Source organism: Pelophylax lessonae (genome assembly GCF_965119305.1).
Source record: "Pelophylax lessonae genome assembly, chromosome: 1".
Lineage (NCBI taxonomy): Eukaryota > Metazoa > Chordata > Amphibia > Anura > Ranidae > Pelophylax > Pelophylax lessonae.
In genome coordinates, this window is record NC_138768.1 from 373,723,257 (window position 1) to 373,741,702 (window position 18,446).

General features: G+C 41.2%; 1 protein-coding gene across 1 annotated transcript in view; it reads right to left on the minus strand.

Moving 5' to 3' along the window:
• The window catches only part of LOC309543850 (zinc-regulated GTPase metalloprotein activator 1A-like), a 95,891-nt gene extending 77,966 nt beyond the window's left edge, over nt 1-17,925 (minus strand). The window contains exons 1-2 of the mRNA XM_082242996.1: nt 17,824-17,925; nt 9,960-10,046 (exon numbers count right to left, since the gene is read on the minus strand). Coding sequence (XP_082099122.1) covers nt 9,960-10,046; nt 17,824-17,917 — 181 coding nt within the window. The 5' untranslated portion in view covers nt 17,918-17,925. The remainder of the gene's footprint in view (nt 1-9,959; nt 10,047-17,823) is intronic.
• Between the last annotated feature and the right edge of the window lie 521 nt (nt 17,926-18,446).

Below are 18,446 nucleotides of genomic sequence, written 5' to 3' on the forward strand. Positions count from 1 at the left end.
TAGTGCACGAACTACTTTTGAAGTCGCCGCAACTGAAGCTTGACATGTGTCAAGTCGCACCGCAAGTCGCACTAGTGGAAACCGAGCCTTAAAGCGTTTGTTACCCCAATACTTCATATTCCTAATATGTGGCTGCTGTGCCATGTACTTGTATGAAAAAGTACCCTGTTCTCTTTGTATTGCTTCTTTTATGTAAAATTCCCGGGTGTTCCTGCCAGTCCCTCTGCTTTCCTATTAAAAACTGACCACACTAAGCAGGAGAGCACACCGTGATCAGCCTCCCCCCCCCCACACACACACACACACAACAACACTGCACAGCCATTCACTGGAAAGCTCAGTGTGCTGCCTGCCTGTGTGTAAATATACATACACACATTTATATATATTATATACACACACACACACACACTATATATTTATTTATTAGGGGAAGGTGGGGGGGGGGGAATTCTATATGGACAAGATAGATATCCAATTAAATGCCATGGCGCTATCCCCCAATATTGAGCTAGAGGAAAGAAATCCCCCACCCTTTTCCCAATTGGAGAAAAAGGGCAGGAGAAAGGAGGGGATTTGTTTTTTGCCTTACACAAATACAAAAATCAGAATAATTTATTGGTGCATCAAATATTAAAATCATAAATAAAGTAACAATAATGTATTTCTCTATACAAATAGTGTAACCAACTGAGCAAAACCAGGTACATGCGATGTGGGTAATTCAGGATCAACGCGTTTCACCCTATTCGAGGGCTTCTTTGGGATCGGAATATGAAGAATTAACACCACTTAGATGGCCAGAAAGAATTAATAGTAGCCTGGAAGATGGAGACAGGGTCCCCACCAGGTAACCATGCACAATGTCAGATCCATCAAAAATATTTTTTAAAAACAGAAGAGCAAAATCGTGACCGGCTGGTCGAAAGCCTGTATTTCCTACAGAGGAAAACCGAGATCAAAAGGACGAAACCTCCCAATATCCTCGCTTAGCCACCAACCAATAGTGTGTGTATCCAACACAGTAAATAATGCCAGACTATAGTGTTTTAAGTCCCGGTGCACCCTGAATCAACATCTCCCATATACCGACCGGCAGTCACAGATCAGCCCCCCCCCCCCCCGAAGATTCTGATATTTATATTTGTGTAAGGCACAAAAAAAATCCTCTCCTTTCTTCTCCTGCCCCTCTTCTCCTATTGGGGAAAGGGTGGGGTTTTTTTTTTCCTGTAGCTATATATATATATATCTGGAGGAAAGACACACACATATACATACACACTGTATATTTATATATATATATATATATATATATATATATATATATATATACACACACACACACATACATACACACACACACACACACACACATACAGACACATACACACACACACTGCTCAAAAAGATTAAAGGAACACTTTTTAATCAGAGTACAGCATCAAGTCAATTAAAACCCTGGGATATTGATCTAGTCAGATAAGCAGTGGAGGGGGTTGGTGATCAATTTCAGCTGCTTTGGTGATAATGGAATTGACAGGTGCACTAGATGGGCAACAATGAGACGGCGTCCAAAACAGGAATGGTTTTACAGGTGGAGGCCACTGACATTTTTTTCCTTGCTCATCTTTTCTGATTGTTTTTCACTAGCTTTGCATTTGGCTAGGGTCCGTGTCCCTACTGGTAGCATGAGGCGAAACCTGGACCTTATAGAGGTTTCACAGGCAGTCCAACTCCTCCACGATGGCACATCAATATGTGCCATTGCCAGAAGGTTTGCTGTGTCTCCCAGCACAGTCTCAAGAACATGGAGAAGATTCCATGAGATAGGCAGGTACTCTAGAAGAGCTGGACAGGGCCATAGAAAGTCCTTAACCCATCAGCAGGCCTGGCATTGGTTTCTGTGCACAGAGGAACAGGATGAGTACTGCCAGAGCCCTACAAAATGACCTCCAGCAGGCCACTGGTGTGAATGTCTCTGACCAAACAATCAGAAAACAGACTTCACGAGGTTGGCCTGAGAGCCTGATGTCCTCTAATGGGCCCTGTACTCACTGCTCAGCACCATGGAGCTCAATTGGCATTTGCCATTGAACACCAGAATTGGCAGGTCCGCCACTGGGAACCCTGTGCTTTTCACAGATGAGTGCAGGCTCACTCTGAGCTCATGTGACAGATGTGAAAGGGTCTGGTAAAGTGGAGAACATTATGCTGCCTGTAATATTGTTCAGCACGACCGGTTTGGTGGTGGGTCAGTGATGGTCTGTGGAGGCAAATCCATGGAGGGACGCACAGACCTCTGCAGGCTAGACAATGGCACTCTGACTGACATTATAAGTTGGGATGAAATCCTTTGGACCCATTGTCAAGCTCCACACATGCTGCAGTGGATCCTGGGTTCCTCCTGGTACATGACAATGCCCGGCCTCATGTGGCGAGAGTATGCAACTAGTTTCTGGAGGATGAAGGAATTGATACCATTGAATGGCCCCCTGACCTAAATCCAATAGAACACCTCTGGGACATTATGTTTTGGTCCATCCGACGCCGCCAGGTTGCACCTCAGTCTGTTTAGGGGCTCAGTGATGCCCTGGTCCAGATCTGGGAGGAAATACCCCAGGACGCCATCCGTCGTCTCATTAGGAGCATGGCCCGATGTTGTCAGGCATGCATACAAGCACGTAGGGGCCATAAAAACTACTCAGTACCATTTTAAGTTGCTGCAATGAAATTTCAGCAAAACTGACTAGCCTGCTGCATAATTTTTCACTTTGATTTTGGGGTGTCTTTGAATTCAGCCCTCTGTAGGTTGATAATTTTCATTTCCATTAAAGGATGTGGCATCCTTTCCTTCCTAACACATTACTCAGTCAATATCAGTATAAATATCCAGCATTATATTTTTCCTCATTGAGATCTGATGCAATTTCAAAGTGTTCCTCTATTTTTTTTGAGCAGTGTATATACACACACATCTCCTCCCACCAGCTCTTATGCAGCACTCACACATTATATATGTGCATACATACACACACACACACACACATATATACATACTAAACTACTAAAACTTTTTAAACTGAATGGGTTGTTTTTCAAGGTGATTCACTTTATTTTCCATCAGAAAGCAGTGGTAATTCTGAAAAACGAAAAAAATAAAAATAAATTTCCACTAGCGAATAATGAGAATATCATTATGGTGTATTAAAAAAAAAAAAAAAAACCTGACTCATAATAGTTACTTTGCTAGTTTTTATAAACCGTGATCTGTTGCTCCCTTGTAGCTTTATGTTTTAGCTCATAACTACTATAGTTATATTGTTATATAGTTAATAGAAGAACTCAACATTCCCTTGGTAATGAAAAGTGAATATTAGGGCTCAATGCCACAATTATGCACTAACAAGTATATTGTTAAATGATTACAGAAGTGTTTATCAGTGTTTTAATGCCATGGAAATCGTAAAAATGAAACCGGGAACTTTAAAAGTTATCAAACATACCAGAAGATCACCAGAAGGCAAACTACCAATGAAAGGGACCGCTTTGTACAAAACTTTAACCCTGATTAAGTAAATATTGGCAACAACTACAAAGAAAATAAAAGGAAATGCTTTTTATTGCTGATTTGTTATCTCCATGGTTGAACTGAGGCTTCTATGGAATTTTGCTAGATACTGTATGAACTCGAAAAGCTTCCCTCCTTTAGCAAATGAAAAATGAGTGTCTTACTTTGCAAACAAGGTGCTAGTTACAACACAGCCAACTATGTAAAATGCTAAAAGGAAATGGAAAAACATTACTGACTGATTTGCCTTAAACATATATATAGATAAAAGGACTTCCAAGCTTACCCTGATTTTAACTGCTGTATGGTTTTCCAGGTCAGTGTCTCAGAAAGCACTGTAGCCATGTGGTGAGCATGACAGCCAGGGATCCAGCATTTTCAAAAGAAAGTTGCAACAGCAACTCATGTATTACTCACATCCCAGGTTTCTTTGAAGGTAGATAGGTTTCTTTTTACAGTCTGCTTAACAAGTGTCCCAATACTCTGGGGCTGATTTTTGTATTTGCCAGCTTATTAGCTTCTAATTACTCTATTTCAATAAAACTCGGCATTGTGGCTTTAAGGGCTTTTACAGTAGAACTTATCTGGTAGGTTAGCTTTCATGTTTTTTTTTTTTCTTTTTTTACAAATTATCAAAGTGCTTAGAAGTTTTAGGCTAGATGTACATGGGTGATCTTTGCTAGACCAATGATTGTCCATATTCCCCCCATGATAAATCATTACACATAGCGTGCAATAGAGTGTAATATGTAGTATACATTAATCACGAACACAAGCACAATGCTCCAAATTTGTGCAGTCACTACTATATGCAAGTCATTATGCATTGATCACTACCTTTGCTTTGTGAAGGGGGGGGGGGGGGCGGGGGGCATAACCTCATGTGTGTAACCTTAGGCATACTGCAGCTGTCAGTCTCTCTGTACTTTCAGAGAATAAGCACTCTTCCCAATTCCAGTTTTTGTTGGATTGGCCAGATTTTCAAGTCCCAAAAACATGGATGGATAAACTTCCTCCATAAAAAGTATAGTTGGACTAAACTTAGTCCAACTATAGTTTTTGTGGCGGTAGTTTATCAAGGTTCAAGTTTAATCTGTACCTTATTGTATATGATCTCTTTTAATACCGTGTTTCCCCGAAAATAAGACCTACCCTGAAAATAAGACCTACTGTTATTTTTGGGGATGATATGCAATATAAGCCCTAGTTTAAGGGTGCAATATAAGCCCTAGCTTAAAGTGTTTGCAATATCCTAGAATTTACTCTATTACTGTTTTATATAATGTCCAGTGTGTCTTTCTGTATTATAATTGTGTGAAATACCTTCCGTACAGCGCCGCTCGGCACTCAGCTGATCTCCTTCTCTTCTCCCAGCTGTCAACGGGGGATCTCAGCCCCTCCCCTCTGCAGTGCTCAGAGCGGGTCACGGAAGCGTCAAGTATTATATTATAATTGTGGGAAATATCTTCGTTACAGCGCCACTCGGTGCTTCCGTGACCCGCTCTGAGCACTGCAGAGGGGAGGGGCTGAGATCCCCCCGCTGACAGCATGGAGAAGAAAAGGAGAGCAGCGGGAGATCAGCTGAGAGCCGAGCAGCGCTTTACCAAAGGTATTTCACACTATTATAATACAGAAACACACACATTGGACATTATACGGTATAATACTAAGCGAAGAGAGCTCCAGGGGGGTCACAGAAGCGCTCCAACGAAGGTATTTCACACAATTATAATACAGAAACACACACATTGGACATTATACAGTATAATACTAAGAGAAGAGAGCTCCAGGGGGTCACTGAAGCGCCGAGTGGCGCTCTAACGAAGGTATTTCACACAATTATAATACAGAAACACACACATTGGACATTATACGGTATAATACTAAGAGAAGAGAGCTCAAGGGGGTAACGGAAGCGCAGAGCGGCGCTCTAACGAAGGTATTTCACACAATTATAATACAGAAACACACACATTGGACATGACTAATAATAGAGTAGATTCTAGGATTTTACAAACACTTCACAAACGGTTCACACTGGCGATTCCTGACAGGCAGGGAGGGAGAGGGGGAGAGAAGACAGCACATTACACAATAAGACCTACCTGAAAATAAGCCCTACTGTGTCTTTTGGTGCCAAAATTAAATATAAGACTGGTCTTATTTTCGGGGAAACACAGTAGCGGTTCAAGGAGTTGTCTACTCCTGTGTCAGTTACAGATTTTAACAGATATACAGATAGGATATTGGTTGAATTCCTTCTTTTAGAGAGATCTCATCTACCTTCTTTTGTAGTCTATTAAGACTAAATATCTGGCAGAGGGGATAAGTTATGGGAATCTCCCTGGAGATTATATTAAGTAGCGGCATATCAGTATAGTGCAAAAGAGGGTAAATATCCTTTTCCTTTTTATCCTACTTCTGTTTGAATTGATAAAGGCTACCATAATCTCTTAAGTCTTAATAAAACTCCCTTTAAGTAAATGAATACACGCAGTCATATATACATTTTTTTTTAGAAATCCTAATAAAAGTTATATTTTATACTGTTGGCTAAGGGGCGTAGGGAAATGCACTTCTGTTGAAGTATTTGACTGCCAGATGAGGTATAGATCTTTTTCAAATAATTAAGGCATAGATCGGTTGATTTAAAAAAAAAAAATGAAGAAGCTGCATACTGCATTAGTGATTAAAATCAGCTGCTGAAATGCTGAGAGCTTAATATCACTTTAATCCAATCACAATGGTTGAGAAGAGGTTAATGAAACATAGCAAAATGTAACAAGGTGCAAGTTTAGTAAGCAATTAGACCGATTTCACCTTTTATTTTATAGTGGCCAGAACAACTAAAAATTATAACCCTTTTGTCGTCTGTGTATTTAAGCTGAGCTTATATGTTGGGCCCCTTTCACACTTGTGCGACTTGTCCTGTGATTTAGGACTGCCTGCAAAGTTGCATGACAAGTTGTAATTCATGATTTCCAATGAGTACCGTTCATCTCTGTGCGACTTCAAGTTGTCCCTGTACTACTTTAGTCCAACTTTGATGCGTTTTGAGGTCCATAGACATAGGCATTGCTTCAAGTCCAGTCCAAATTGCGGTAAAAATGCAGCAAAATCACACACATTTTAGGTCGCCAAGTGTGAAAGGGGCCGTAATGTGAAACTTCAGTTTTGCAAAAACAAAAGAAAGCCCCTAATGCCAGCTACACTGCAAGATCTTATGCAAAAATTGAACATGTATACCTGCTTCTGTTCTGGAGATGTGGACATAAGCCTCGCTCAGCTCTTTTTATTTATTCTCAGAGTTAAAATTAAAAAACTACTGCTGTCCCATTACTTTACATGTGCTCCTGCTGGAAGCGTCTCACCAAAATAAAACGTTTATTGCAGGGATATCCAAGAAATGACCTTGAGCTTTGTGCAGACGTCTGGGGAAAGTGTTGAGACAATCACAAGCAGGAATAGAAGATATTTTGAAAGATACTTTGCCATGGTTGTAAAAGAAGAGAAACCTTTTTTTTTTTTTTTTGGCAGATACAGAAAATAACATAATTGAGATTAAAATGGAAATGTCATTTTATTAGTGTTTAATTTCAAAGTGACTTGTGTAGTCATTTATGGTCATACAATATTCAATGAAAGTGTGGTTTTCCATTAAATTGCAATTCCAGGCAATAAATTAATGAGCTGCTAAGGCTAATTACTAGCTGTGCTAAAATGAGAGAATTTACTAAATTAATCAGATTTGTGTGTAACCCACTAAAAGCCCTTATACACCTCCACACAGCTTCACTGGGAGTGCACTTTGTATACAATGTGTTTTTTTACCTATCTACTCACTGGATCATCAACTACAATAAAACCTCCAGAAAAGGTTTAAATCTGATGGCTGGCTGTAGGAAACCTCTCAGTACTGACAATTTTTTTTTTTTAAAACAAGACTTTCTGTATGTGGAAGAAAGCAAGAAGCCTGAGCAGTGAGGCTCTCTGTAAGCATTTCAGTGCTTTTCCAATGGTACAGTTAATACAAGAAAAAAAAAAAACTGTTGCTATATCAAAGTACCTCCACTAGAGGTCAGAGCTGTACCATCAGCAATGTTTTCTTCGCACACAATCTGCCACTAAACCAAAGCAAGGTACTATTATTAACCACTAAAGCCCCGGAGGATTTGGCTGCTAAACAACCAGGGGGTATTTTGCGATTCGGCACTGTGTGACTTTAATGGACAATTGCGCGGTCGTGCGACGCTGTACCTAAACAAATTTGACGTCCTTTTTTTCCCCACAAACAGAGCTTTTTTTTGGTGGTATTTGATCACCTGTGCGATTTTTTATCATGCGCTATAAACAAAAAAAGAGCGACAATTTTGCAATAACAATATTTTTCACATTTTTTATATGAAATTCCCCAAAAAAAATGTAAAAATCAAAATTTTTTAACATTTTCGGCCAATTTGTTTTATGCTACCTATGTTTGGTAAAAAAAAAAAAAAAAAAAAAAAAAATCGCAAAAAGCGTATTTTTATTGGTTTGCGCAAAAGTTATCGCGTTTACTTACAAAGGGAAAAAATTTTGTCATTTTTGGTGTTTTTTTTTTTAACGCGTAATGGCGGCGATCTGCAGTTTTTTTTGCGGTACTGCGACATTGCGGCGGACAGATCGGACCCTTGACTGACATTTTTGACACTTTTGGGGTTACCAGTGATATTTCTACAGTAATCAGTGCTATACATATGCACTGTTACTGTAAAAATACACTGGTAGTGAAGGGGTTAACTTTATTTGAGAGGGAGGGGCTGTGTGTGTCCCTAGGGGCGTGATTCTTACTGTGATTGGCTGTCTGTTGAGCTGTAGGGACACTGATCAATGGTTCTACATTGTAGAACCGTGTGACCAGTGTTTTTACACCGAGGAGAATGACAGGTCACACGCGGGGGGGGGGGGGGGTCCGTGACCGCGCGGGAGCGCTCCTCCCCAGAGCCTCACAGGCTAGCGACGTAGACCTACGTCGCTCTGCCTGTGAGGGGCTGACTGCCGCAGTAAATATACTGTGAGCAGTCAGCAAGCGGTTAAAGATAGTAGCTCAAATCACTTTATCCATTTATTTCATTTACCAGCAAAAATTTACTAGATCCATTTAACCTCCGGAAGATTTACCCGTCCCCCCCCCCCCCTTCTTGACCAGCCCATTTTTTTGCGGCACTGCGTTACTTTAACTGAGAATTGCGCGGTCATGGGACACTGTACCCAAATAATGGTATTCGATCACCACTGCGTTTTTTATTTTTTGCACTACAAACAAAAAATGACCGACAATTAAAAAAAAAAAAAGAACACAATATTTTTTACTTTCTGCTCTAAAACATTTTCAATAACAAAAATTTCAAAAAAATAAAATTTCTTCATAAATTTAGGCCAATATGTATTTTGCTACATGTTTTTGGTAAAAACAAAATTTCAACAAGTGTATATGGATTTGTTTAAAACTAACATTAAAGCATCTACAAACTATGGTTTGTTTATGTTTATGGTTTGTTTAGGTTTATGCAATTTTTAATACTAGTAAGGCCCCTTTCACACTAGTGCGACTTGTCCCGCGATTTTGGACCGCAAAATCGCATGACAAGTCGTTTTCCATTATTTTCAATGAGCCCCATTCACATCAGTGCGTTTTGAAGTCGCACCGACTTCAAAGTAGTTCCTGCACTACTTTGCCACGATTTGATTGCGTTTTGAGCCATAGCCATTGCTTTCAAAATCGCGTCAAAATCGCGGCAAAGTCGCGCCGCAAAATCGCAGTAAAATCACGTTGCATAAGTGTGAAAGGGGCCTAATGGTCGCAATCAGTGACTTATAGCTAGACTGCAATATTGCGGTGGACAGTTGGACACTAGCTGACACTTTGCGGGAACCAGTGACACTAATACAGCGATCAATGCAAAAAATAAACACTGTCACGAAAGGGGTTAAACATTTAGGGCAATCAAAAGTGTTTTTGTGTACTGTATGTGCTGCTTTTCTAAATAAAGAGATGGATTTTATTGCCTGCTTTGCAGGAACAGAAAATCTATCCCTTCCACCATCAAAACAGCGATCTGCATTGCTTACATAGGCAGATCTGCGTTCTGTGTGTTTTACTGATGATCGGCAGATGCCGGAGGACATCCAGTGCCCGGCAACCGCAGATCGAATTTTGCTGTGAATAATCACAACAGAAGTGCCTCAACTGCAGCATGTGCACCCCCTGCAGGCGGAAATGCAGAAACACGTACATATACACATGATCCTTTACAGGAGAGTCACCCTTGTAGCAGTAAATCTGCTATAGGGCAGAGGGTAAGCAGATATTCAACAGCCTAGTTCTCTAAACACCCAACAAAATATTTACCTTCACCAAATTCATTAACAATGACTGCTATTCTCTTGTTGTGTTGTTCAGTCAAAATATAATTCAAAAGAGTTGTTTTTCCAGCACCTAGAAGATTAAAAAAAACAGCACAGTTAAAATGAATATCTAAGAAAAGGTAATGGAAGGTTGTGCTCTAAGGTGTTTATATGAAGGGCCTATTCTCTCCTTTTAGCTCACTCATTTTAAATTGAGTGGTTATCCTAGGAAAAAGATATAACAAACACCACTTCTGAACTTCTTTATACATGCCACAGTCAATGTTTAACAGAAGATAGTCACAATCAATATCTACAACAGCTTCAGGATATGACTGAATAATTATGGTGCAAAACACTTACTAAGGCCATCCATACAATTTTCTGTACAATTTTCTTTAGATTTACCTTCAACTATGTAGTACAGAGGCCTGCCTAATTGGATACAATTGAAAATGTTGTTTAGTTTTGACCTCATATTATGTGGTTTGTGGTAAATCTAACAGAAAAGTGTACAAGAAAATTGAACATGTATGGCCAGCTTGAGTATTTTGGAACGAATACTGGATGGCTTAGCTAGGAGCTGCTATATCATGTAAATTTCACTAGAGGTCAGTGTTGAGCCAGCAATACAAGTCATTAAAAAAAAAAAAAAAAGGAAAAAGAAGTATTGTAAACATAATCAGGAAAGTTCAAAATGTCCCCAACAACTTTTTTTATTCCCAAACACATTTTTTTTTTAGCAGAGATCCTACAGAATAAAATGGAGATCATTGCAATACTTTATGTCACATCGCATTTGCTCAGCGGTCTTACAAACACAATTTTTAGGGGGAAAAATAATTTTTTTTCAATTAAAAAATAAGAAAACTATAAAATTAGTCCAATTTTGGAATTTTTTGTATAATGTAAAAGATGATGTTATGCCAAGTAAATTGCTATAAAATTGTGCACGGTCATGGAATGGCGACAAACTATGGTACCTAAAAATCTCCATAGACGACGCTTTAAAAAATTTTACAGGTTAACTGTTTAGAGTTACAGAATTTTTGCTCTCGCTCCTCTAACGATCATGGTGATACCTCACGTGTGTTTTGAACACCAATTACATATGTGGGCGCGACTTTTGCTTCTGCACACAAGCTCGGAGGGACTGGGCGCTTTAAATCTTTTTTTTCTTATTTTCCTTTTTTATTTATTTTTGTCCCTTCAAAAAAAAAAAGTTTTGATCACTTTTATTCCTAATACAAGGAATGTAAACATCCCTTGTAATAGAAATAAGCATGACAGGTCCTCTTTATGTAAGATCTGGTGTCAAAAAGAACTCATATCTCTCATTTAAAAGCAAAAAAAAAAAAAAAAAAAGTCATTTTACTTTTGCAAATTAAAAAAAAAAAAAAATGTCCCTTTAACCACTTCCATACCGTGCCATTGTAAAATGATGGCAGCAGGAAGCCTTTGTCGATCCAGGCCGACGTCATATGACGGCGGCCCGCTCTTGCCGCTACTGCGCGCCCCCGGGGGGGTGCAGCGCGGCGATCAGGGATGAAGCTCGTCCCTCGGACATAGCCTATCCCCGATCAAGGTAAACAGCCAATGAAAATTGACTGTTAACCACGTGATCAGCTTTGTCAATCACAGCCGATCACATGAGTGGCTCCAGCACGAGCTGCTCGTTTTCTCTGCAATGCACGCCCCGGGGGCGCGCAGCGCGGCGATCGGGGACGAGGCTCGTCCCTCGGACAGAGCCCATCCCCGATCTAGGTAAAGAGCCAATGTCAACAGAGAACACGGTAACTAGCTGTCACCGTGTTCTCCTCCTCACACACTGATCCTGTGTGAGGAGGAGATTGTCATCATAATGCACTATCATATACCCATCATAGTGCACCCCAAAACACACTGATTGCCCCCCCCCCCAATAAAGAGGACCTGTCACTAGCCCATCAAAGTACCTGTCACCAGCCCATCAAAGTACCTGTCAACAGCCCATCAAAGTACCCGAGTACCTGTCACCAGCCCATCAGGCACGGTACTCGGGTACTCTGATGGGCTGGTACTCGGGTACTTTGAGTACCTGTCATCAGAGTACCCGAGTACCTGTCATTGGAATACCCAAGTACCTGTCATCGGAGTACCCAAGTACCTGTCATCGGAGTACCCAAGTACCTGTCATCGGAGTACCCAAGTACCTGTCACCAGCCCATCAGGTAATCTGATGACAGGTACTTGGGTACTCCGATGGGCTGGTGACAGGTACTTGGGTACTCTGATGACAGGTACTTGGGTACTCTGATGACAGGTACTTGGGTACTCTGAGTACCTGTCATCAGAGTACCCGAGTACCTGTCATCGGAGTACCCTGTCACCAGCCCATCAGGTACTCTGATGACAGGTACTCGGGTACTCTGATGGGCTGGTGACAGGTACTCGGGTACTCTGATGGGCTGGTGACAGGTACTTGGGTACTCTGATGACAGGTACTTGGGTACTCTGATGACAGGTACTCGGGTACTCTGAGTACCTGTCATCGGAGTACCCGAGTACCTGTCATCAGAGTACCCTGTCACCAGCCCATCAGGTACTCTGATGACAGGCACTCGGGTACTCTGATGGGCTGGTGACAGGTACTCGGGTACTCTGATGGGCTGGTGACAGGTACTCGGGTACTCTGATGGGCTGGTGACAGGTACTCGGGTACTCTGATGGGCTGGTGACAGGTACTCGGGTACTCTGATGGGCTGGGGACAGGTACTCGGGTACTCTGATGGGCTGGGGACAGGTACTCGGGTACTCTGATGGGCTGGGGACAGGTACTCGGGTACTCTGATAGGTACTCAAAGTACCTTTCATCAGATTACCCGAGTACCTGTCTCTAGCCCATCAGAATACCCAAGTACCTCTGTGAAGCTCATCAGAGTACCCGAGTACCTTTCTGAAGCCGATCAGTGTACCTGAGTACCTGTCTGCAACCCATCAGAGTACCTGAGTACCTATCTGCAGCCCATGCCTCCTAGATTATGTGTTGGGGTGTTTGCTTTCCAAAATGGGGTCATTTTGTGGGGGTTTCCATTGTCCTGGGGTTCCAGGGCCTTCAAAAGTGTGATTGGTTGTAATGAAATTATATGTGTAATTTATGCTCCTAGAACACCTGACGGTGCTCCTTGCATGTTGGGCCTCTGTATGTGGCTATGCTGTGACAAAGTCCCACATATGTGGTATCACCATACTCAGGAGGAATAGTAGAATGTATTTTGGGGTGTAATTTTTGCTATGTACATGCTATGTGTTAGAATTATCTTATAAATTGACAACTTTGTGTAAAAAAAAAAAAAAAATGCGTTTTCATTTTCTTTCCACATTTTCCAAAAACGTGTGAAAAAAATGACATGTTCAAAAGACTCATTATGCCTCATAAAATATACATTGGGGTGTTTGCTTTCCAAAATGGGGTCATTTTGTGGGTAATTGCATTGTCCTGGTGCTCCAGGGCCTTCAAAAGTGTGATAGGTTGTCAGGAAATTATATGTGTAATTTATGCTCCTAGAACACCTGACGGTGCTACTTGGATGTTGGGCCTCTCTATGTGGCCAGGCTGTGTAAAAGTCTTACACATGTGGTATTGCCATACTCAGGAGGAGTAGCAGAATGTATTTTGGGGTGTAATTGCAAGTATACATATACTGCGTGTGAGAAAGAACTTGTTATGACAATTTTTTGTAAAAAAAAAAAAATTATTTCTTAATTTTTCCAAGAATTGTGGGAAAAAATTACAACTTCAAAAAAAACTCACCATGCCTCTTACTAAATACCCTGGAATGTCTACTTTCCAAAAAGGGGCAATTTGTGGGGTATTTGTACGGTCATGACATTTCAGGGCCTCAAGAAATGAAATAGGCCGTCAGTACATCAGGTGAGATCAATTTTCAATGATTGGCACCATAGCTTGTAGACTCTATAACTTTCACACACAGACTAAATAATAACCACTAATTTTGGGTTATTTTTACCAAAGATATGTAGAAGTATAAATTTTGGCCCAAATTTATGAAAAAAAAATTACTCAAAATTTCCACTCTTTTTTCACTTATATCGCAAAAAAATAAAAAAGCCAGTGGTGATTAAATACTACCAAAAGAAAGCTCTATTTGTGTGAAAAAAATAGTAATTATCATTCAAAGTGTGAGAGCGCCGATGAAACGTTAAAAAACCATACCTCGTGAAAATTCCCTACCCTCGTCACTTCCTGTCACCTACGTCATGGAACAGCTGAGCAGCTTATCACTGCACATGCTCACAGCTCCGGATACGTCATGGAACAGCTGAGCAGCTTAGCAGTGTGCATGCTCACAGCTCTAGAGGGTAGGGAATTTTCACGGTAGTGTGTTGTAACGTTACACCGCATCAGCTGTTGTTGCGGTTACATTAAAACATCTCGGCTGCAACACGAAATTATCTCCGCTCCTACCCCTGTCACTTCCCTGATATTGGCTCCTAAATGTAAAAGCGACGCGTGTATGAAAATATAAATCAGGGAGATCTCGGCTCCGTGATTTATATTTTCATAGACCCGCCGCCGCTTTTACATTTAGTAGCCGAGAGCAGGGAAGTGACAGGGGTAGGAGCGGTGAAGATTTAATGTTGCAGCCGAGATGTTTTAATGTAACCGCGGCAACAGCTGATGCGGTGTAACGTTAAAAAACCCTACCCCGTGAAAATTCCCTACCCTCCGGAGCTCTGAGCATGCCCACTGCTAAGCTGCTCAGCTGTTCAATGATGTAGGTGCACCGGAAGTGACGAGGGTAGGAAATTTTCACGGGTATGGTTTTTGCACGGAACACCGAAAGCTGAAAATTGGTCTGGGCAGGAAGGGGGTGTGACTGCTCTGTATGGAAGTGGTTAAGGCTGTTGCGAGGAAATGACGTTTGCAGTCGCTCGGGTCCTCCAGGGGAGGAAAGTCGAGTGGGAGCCACCCTGCCCTCACTCAACTTCCTGCCCATCACTGCACAGAATCGGATCATTTTCACCACTACTGACGGCTCTGGTAAGCAAGGAAAACAACCAGGAAGCGGCGGGAGTGAGGGGCACCTCTCCTGCTGCCCATAAAAGTGATCCGGTGACAAATCAGCCGCCGGGACCACTTTTAACAAATTCTGGATTGCCAACTGTGTAAAAAAATACCAGGGCTACGGCAGGTAGCTGCTGCCATAACCCCGGTATAGAATGTCAAAATCCCAATGTAAATACACGGTGGGTGGTCGGAAGTGGTTTAGAACTACCTGTGCCCAATTCAGGCAAGTATTTGCATTAATGACCGACCATAATATTACCAACGCATGCGTCAAATTCAAGTAGTTCTTACTTTAAATCAATCGCTTAGTATTCACACAGGTTGATTAGCTGGGTGCCCCATGCCCCTAATCGCTCCATGTGAATGGGGCCTTTAAGAATTACCGTCAGTTCGCTGTTTAGCAAACTGACAGCCAACTCTAATCTGCTTAAACAGAAAGCTGCTACACTACCAGAAGTGTTGATGCTTTACCCAACCAGAATACAAAAGAAGCAGTTGGATATTTTAAAGCTGATTTCCATGCCAATATAAAACGGCTTTGCTTGCTGCTGTTTATACTGAACATGTTTACAAGATGGAGGAACACAGGAACATCCTCAGCGGTGTGCTGCTGCTCCTTCAGCACAGGATGGGTGCATCTTAAACTAGGCTGTGTTGCTGCAATCTGAAAACAGATCCAGGATCTGACTGTTCAACCTGGCAGGGGTGCCTAAATCAACTGGTTGACCAGAATTATAACTCATTTGGTAGGTAAATCAGTTCATATAGTTCAAACTCTGTATTTAGTGGTTTACCTGGATGCTTGCAATAAAATTGCCCTAATTGCGTAAAGTGTAAAAGTTAGACCAAAGTAAAACTAAACTAGAAGAAAGGTACACTATAAAATAGTTGTACATATGCAGAATTAGTTTTTACATTTAAATTCCAACTGCAGAAACTGTTTAAAGTGAACCTGTTACCAGGGTATGGACATCCAAGTATTTATGTTTTAGTATGCAGTAAATTAGCTTTAAAACAAGCCCTTGCTGACCACTGTAGATGCAGGCACTGTGGAGAAATCAATTCTCAATATTCACAGCAGAAGGAAGAAGTAATGAAGTCTTGTTCTAGTCATTTTCTTAGCAGATTTAGCCATGCTTCTGTTCTCCTGCTTCTTCAGCTCTACAGGATCTTCAGCTAGAGAGGGTTTGCTTGTACGCTCATTTACTGCTTGCTAAAGTGGTATTAAACCCAAAACCAAAAATGTAATATATTATAGTTTACCAATCATTAGATGTGATGGCTGCATTTGTTTTCTTTTTTTTTTTAGGCTTTTTTCCCCCATTTTTACCTGGTGATCTGGCCAGTGACACACCTCCTGTATTAGAGTGCCCCTTCACTGGATGAAGGAACACAGGAGGCAGCACATTTGGACAGCAGCATTGTCAGTATGGGGGAGCAGTGTTAGATGTACTAGCAGATTTAAATACACTAAAAAATGAAGCTGAACTCAAGCGAATACTTTATAAGCAGCTACAGCAAAAAGTTTTTTTTTTTTACTTTTGGGATAAAGGTTTCACACAAATAAAAGCTGACCGTTGAGAGCACCCCTTTCAGTAGTAAATGGTTTGTCTCCACCTTGTACTTGCTACATCTGCAGAACAGCTTGCTTTATAGAAAAACAACAGACTTACTGGCCGGATCACCAGGTAAAATCGAGGAAAGAAAGCCTAATAAGGCAACTATTACATCTAAAAATTGGAAGCCAGCAATTGGAAAAAAAAAAAGTTTGCTTTTGGGTTTAAAATGGCTTTAAAGCAGAGCTGCACTTGTTTGGATTATTTTTGGTGAATAAGAATATCATTTTGGGTCATTATAAAAACTCTGTCAGGCTTTATTGCTGTCTGTGGCCCTGCTGGGGAGAATTACTCTCTCTATTTGTCCATGGTCACCTGAACAGAAAGCAATAGGAAATCCACAATTTTACGTTTGGCGATGGAATAGTACTAGAGGGGACAATCGCTGTAAGAGAGAATGTGAAGGGAAATCTCCCCCACAGACAGGGGGAAAGAAAAACTGACAAATGCTTTAATCTTTCTCTTCTCTGTCCAAAACTAAGTACAAGGCAGAGGATTACAAACTTACAGTACTGTATGGGTTTCTTGTGTCCCATCCTTCCATTGTCCCTCCTTTGCCAACCCCAAGGAACAGATAATGCTGCAATGCAGTACACAGTAGCACTTGAACTGAGAACACTGTCCCTATTGCTGCTAAATGATTGTCTCCTCATATCTTTTATCCCCATGGAAGTCATTCTTTGTCATGCTTTTATTGAGGAAGCAAGGTCTGCAAATTTTTTTTTTTACCTGCAAAGTAAATGCATAATGTGCTAGTATGCATCACATACTAGCACATTATGTGACACTTACCTGCAAACGAAGCCCACGTCATCCCCGCTGGAGGCCGTATCCATCTTCGCTCATCTTCCTTCTGGGTCCGCCAAGTTCAGCTGTGCTACTGGCCGGAGCCGCGTGATGTCACTCCAGCACAAGCACGCAAGAGCCGCCGGTCATGGCACAGGCCTCTGAAGAAACTGCACGGGCGGCCGTTCCTTCAGAGCGCATGCGCCAATGATGTTATCGGCACAATATACAGTAAATGCTACTAAACGGTGCAAGTTTAGCAGATATTTACAATAATTAAGCTTTCTTATAGGCTTACCTATAGGTAAAACCGCTAAAGGGAAGTTTACAACCACTTTAACCCCTTATTTAGCAATTATCAATGACAAAGGACACATACCCTTTTTTGTGCTCACCTAAATAGCCTGTGATTATAGTGACTGGAATTTTAGATTCTGTCTGATCATCAGTAATGGGGACAAGCTCTGGGCAATCTTCATCTTCCTCCATTAAGACAAGTGTTACCGCTGTAAAAAAGAAAGGAAAAAAAAAAAAAAAAGAGAGAGAGGTAGGAAATAGTTAACAGAAATCTATTATTTGCCTATCATTGTCAGAAAACAATTAGGTACAGTAGACTGTGTTTTAATTCAAAGCCTAATTTCCAATTTGGACTGAAGTGTACCTGTATTGCTGTAGACAGAAAAATAGTTAAATACACAGGCATGTATACAGTACATATATTATATCTATCAATACACTTGCAAATCTGTCAAGCCGCTTTTGTGAAATGGAGTGTCCATGCAGCTAATCTCCCTCACCACCAATGCATCTGTAAGGCTTGGTTCACACTGCCGTGACCTTAAAGTCACATGACTTACAGTGCGACTTAATGAAACTTCAGGGAATGCCTGGGTAATCTTCCTGTAATGTTGTATTCAAATCACATCAATTAGGATGAGGATCCGACTTAGGTTGGGACTTCCATTAAAGTCTATGGGCACAAGTCGGATAGAAGTCACCTTGAAGTAGTACAGGAACC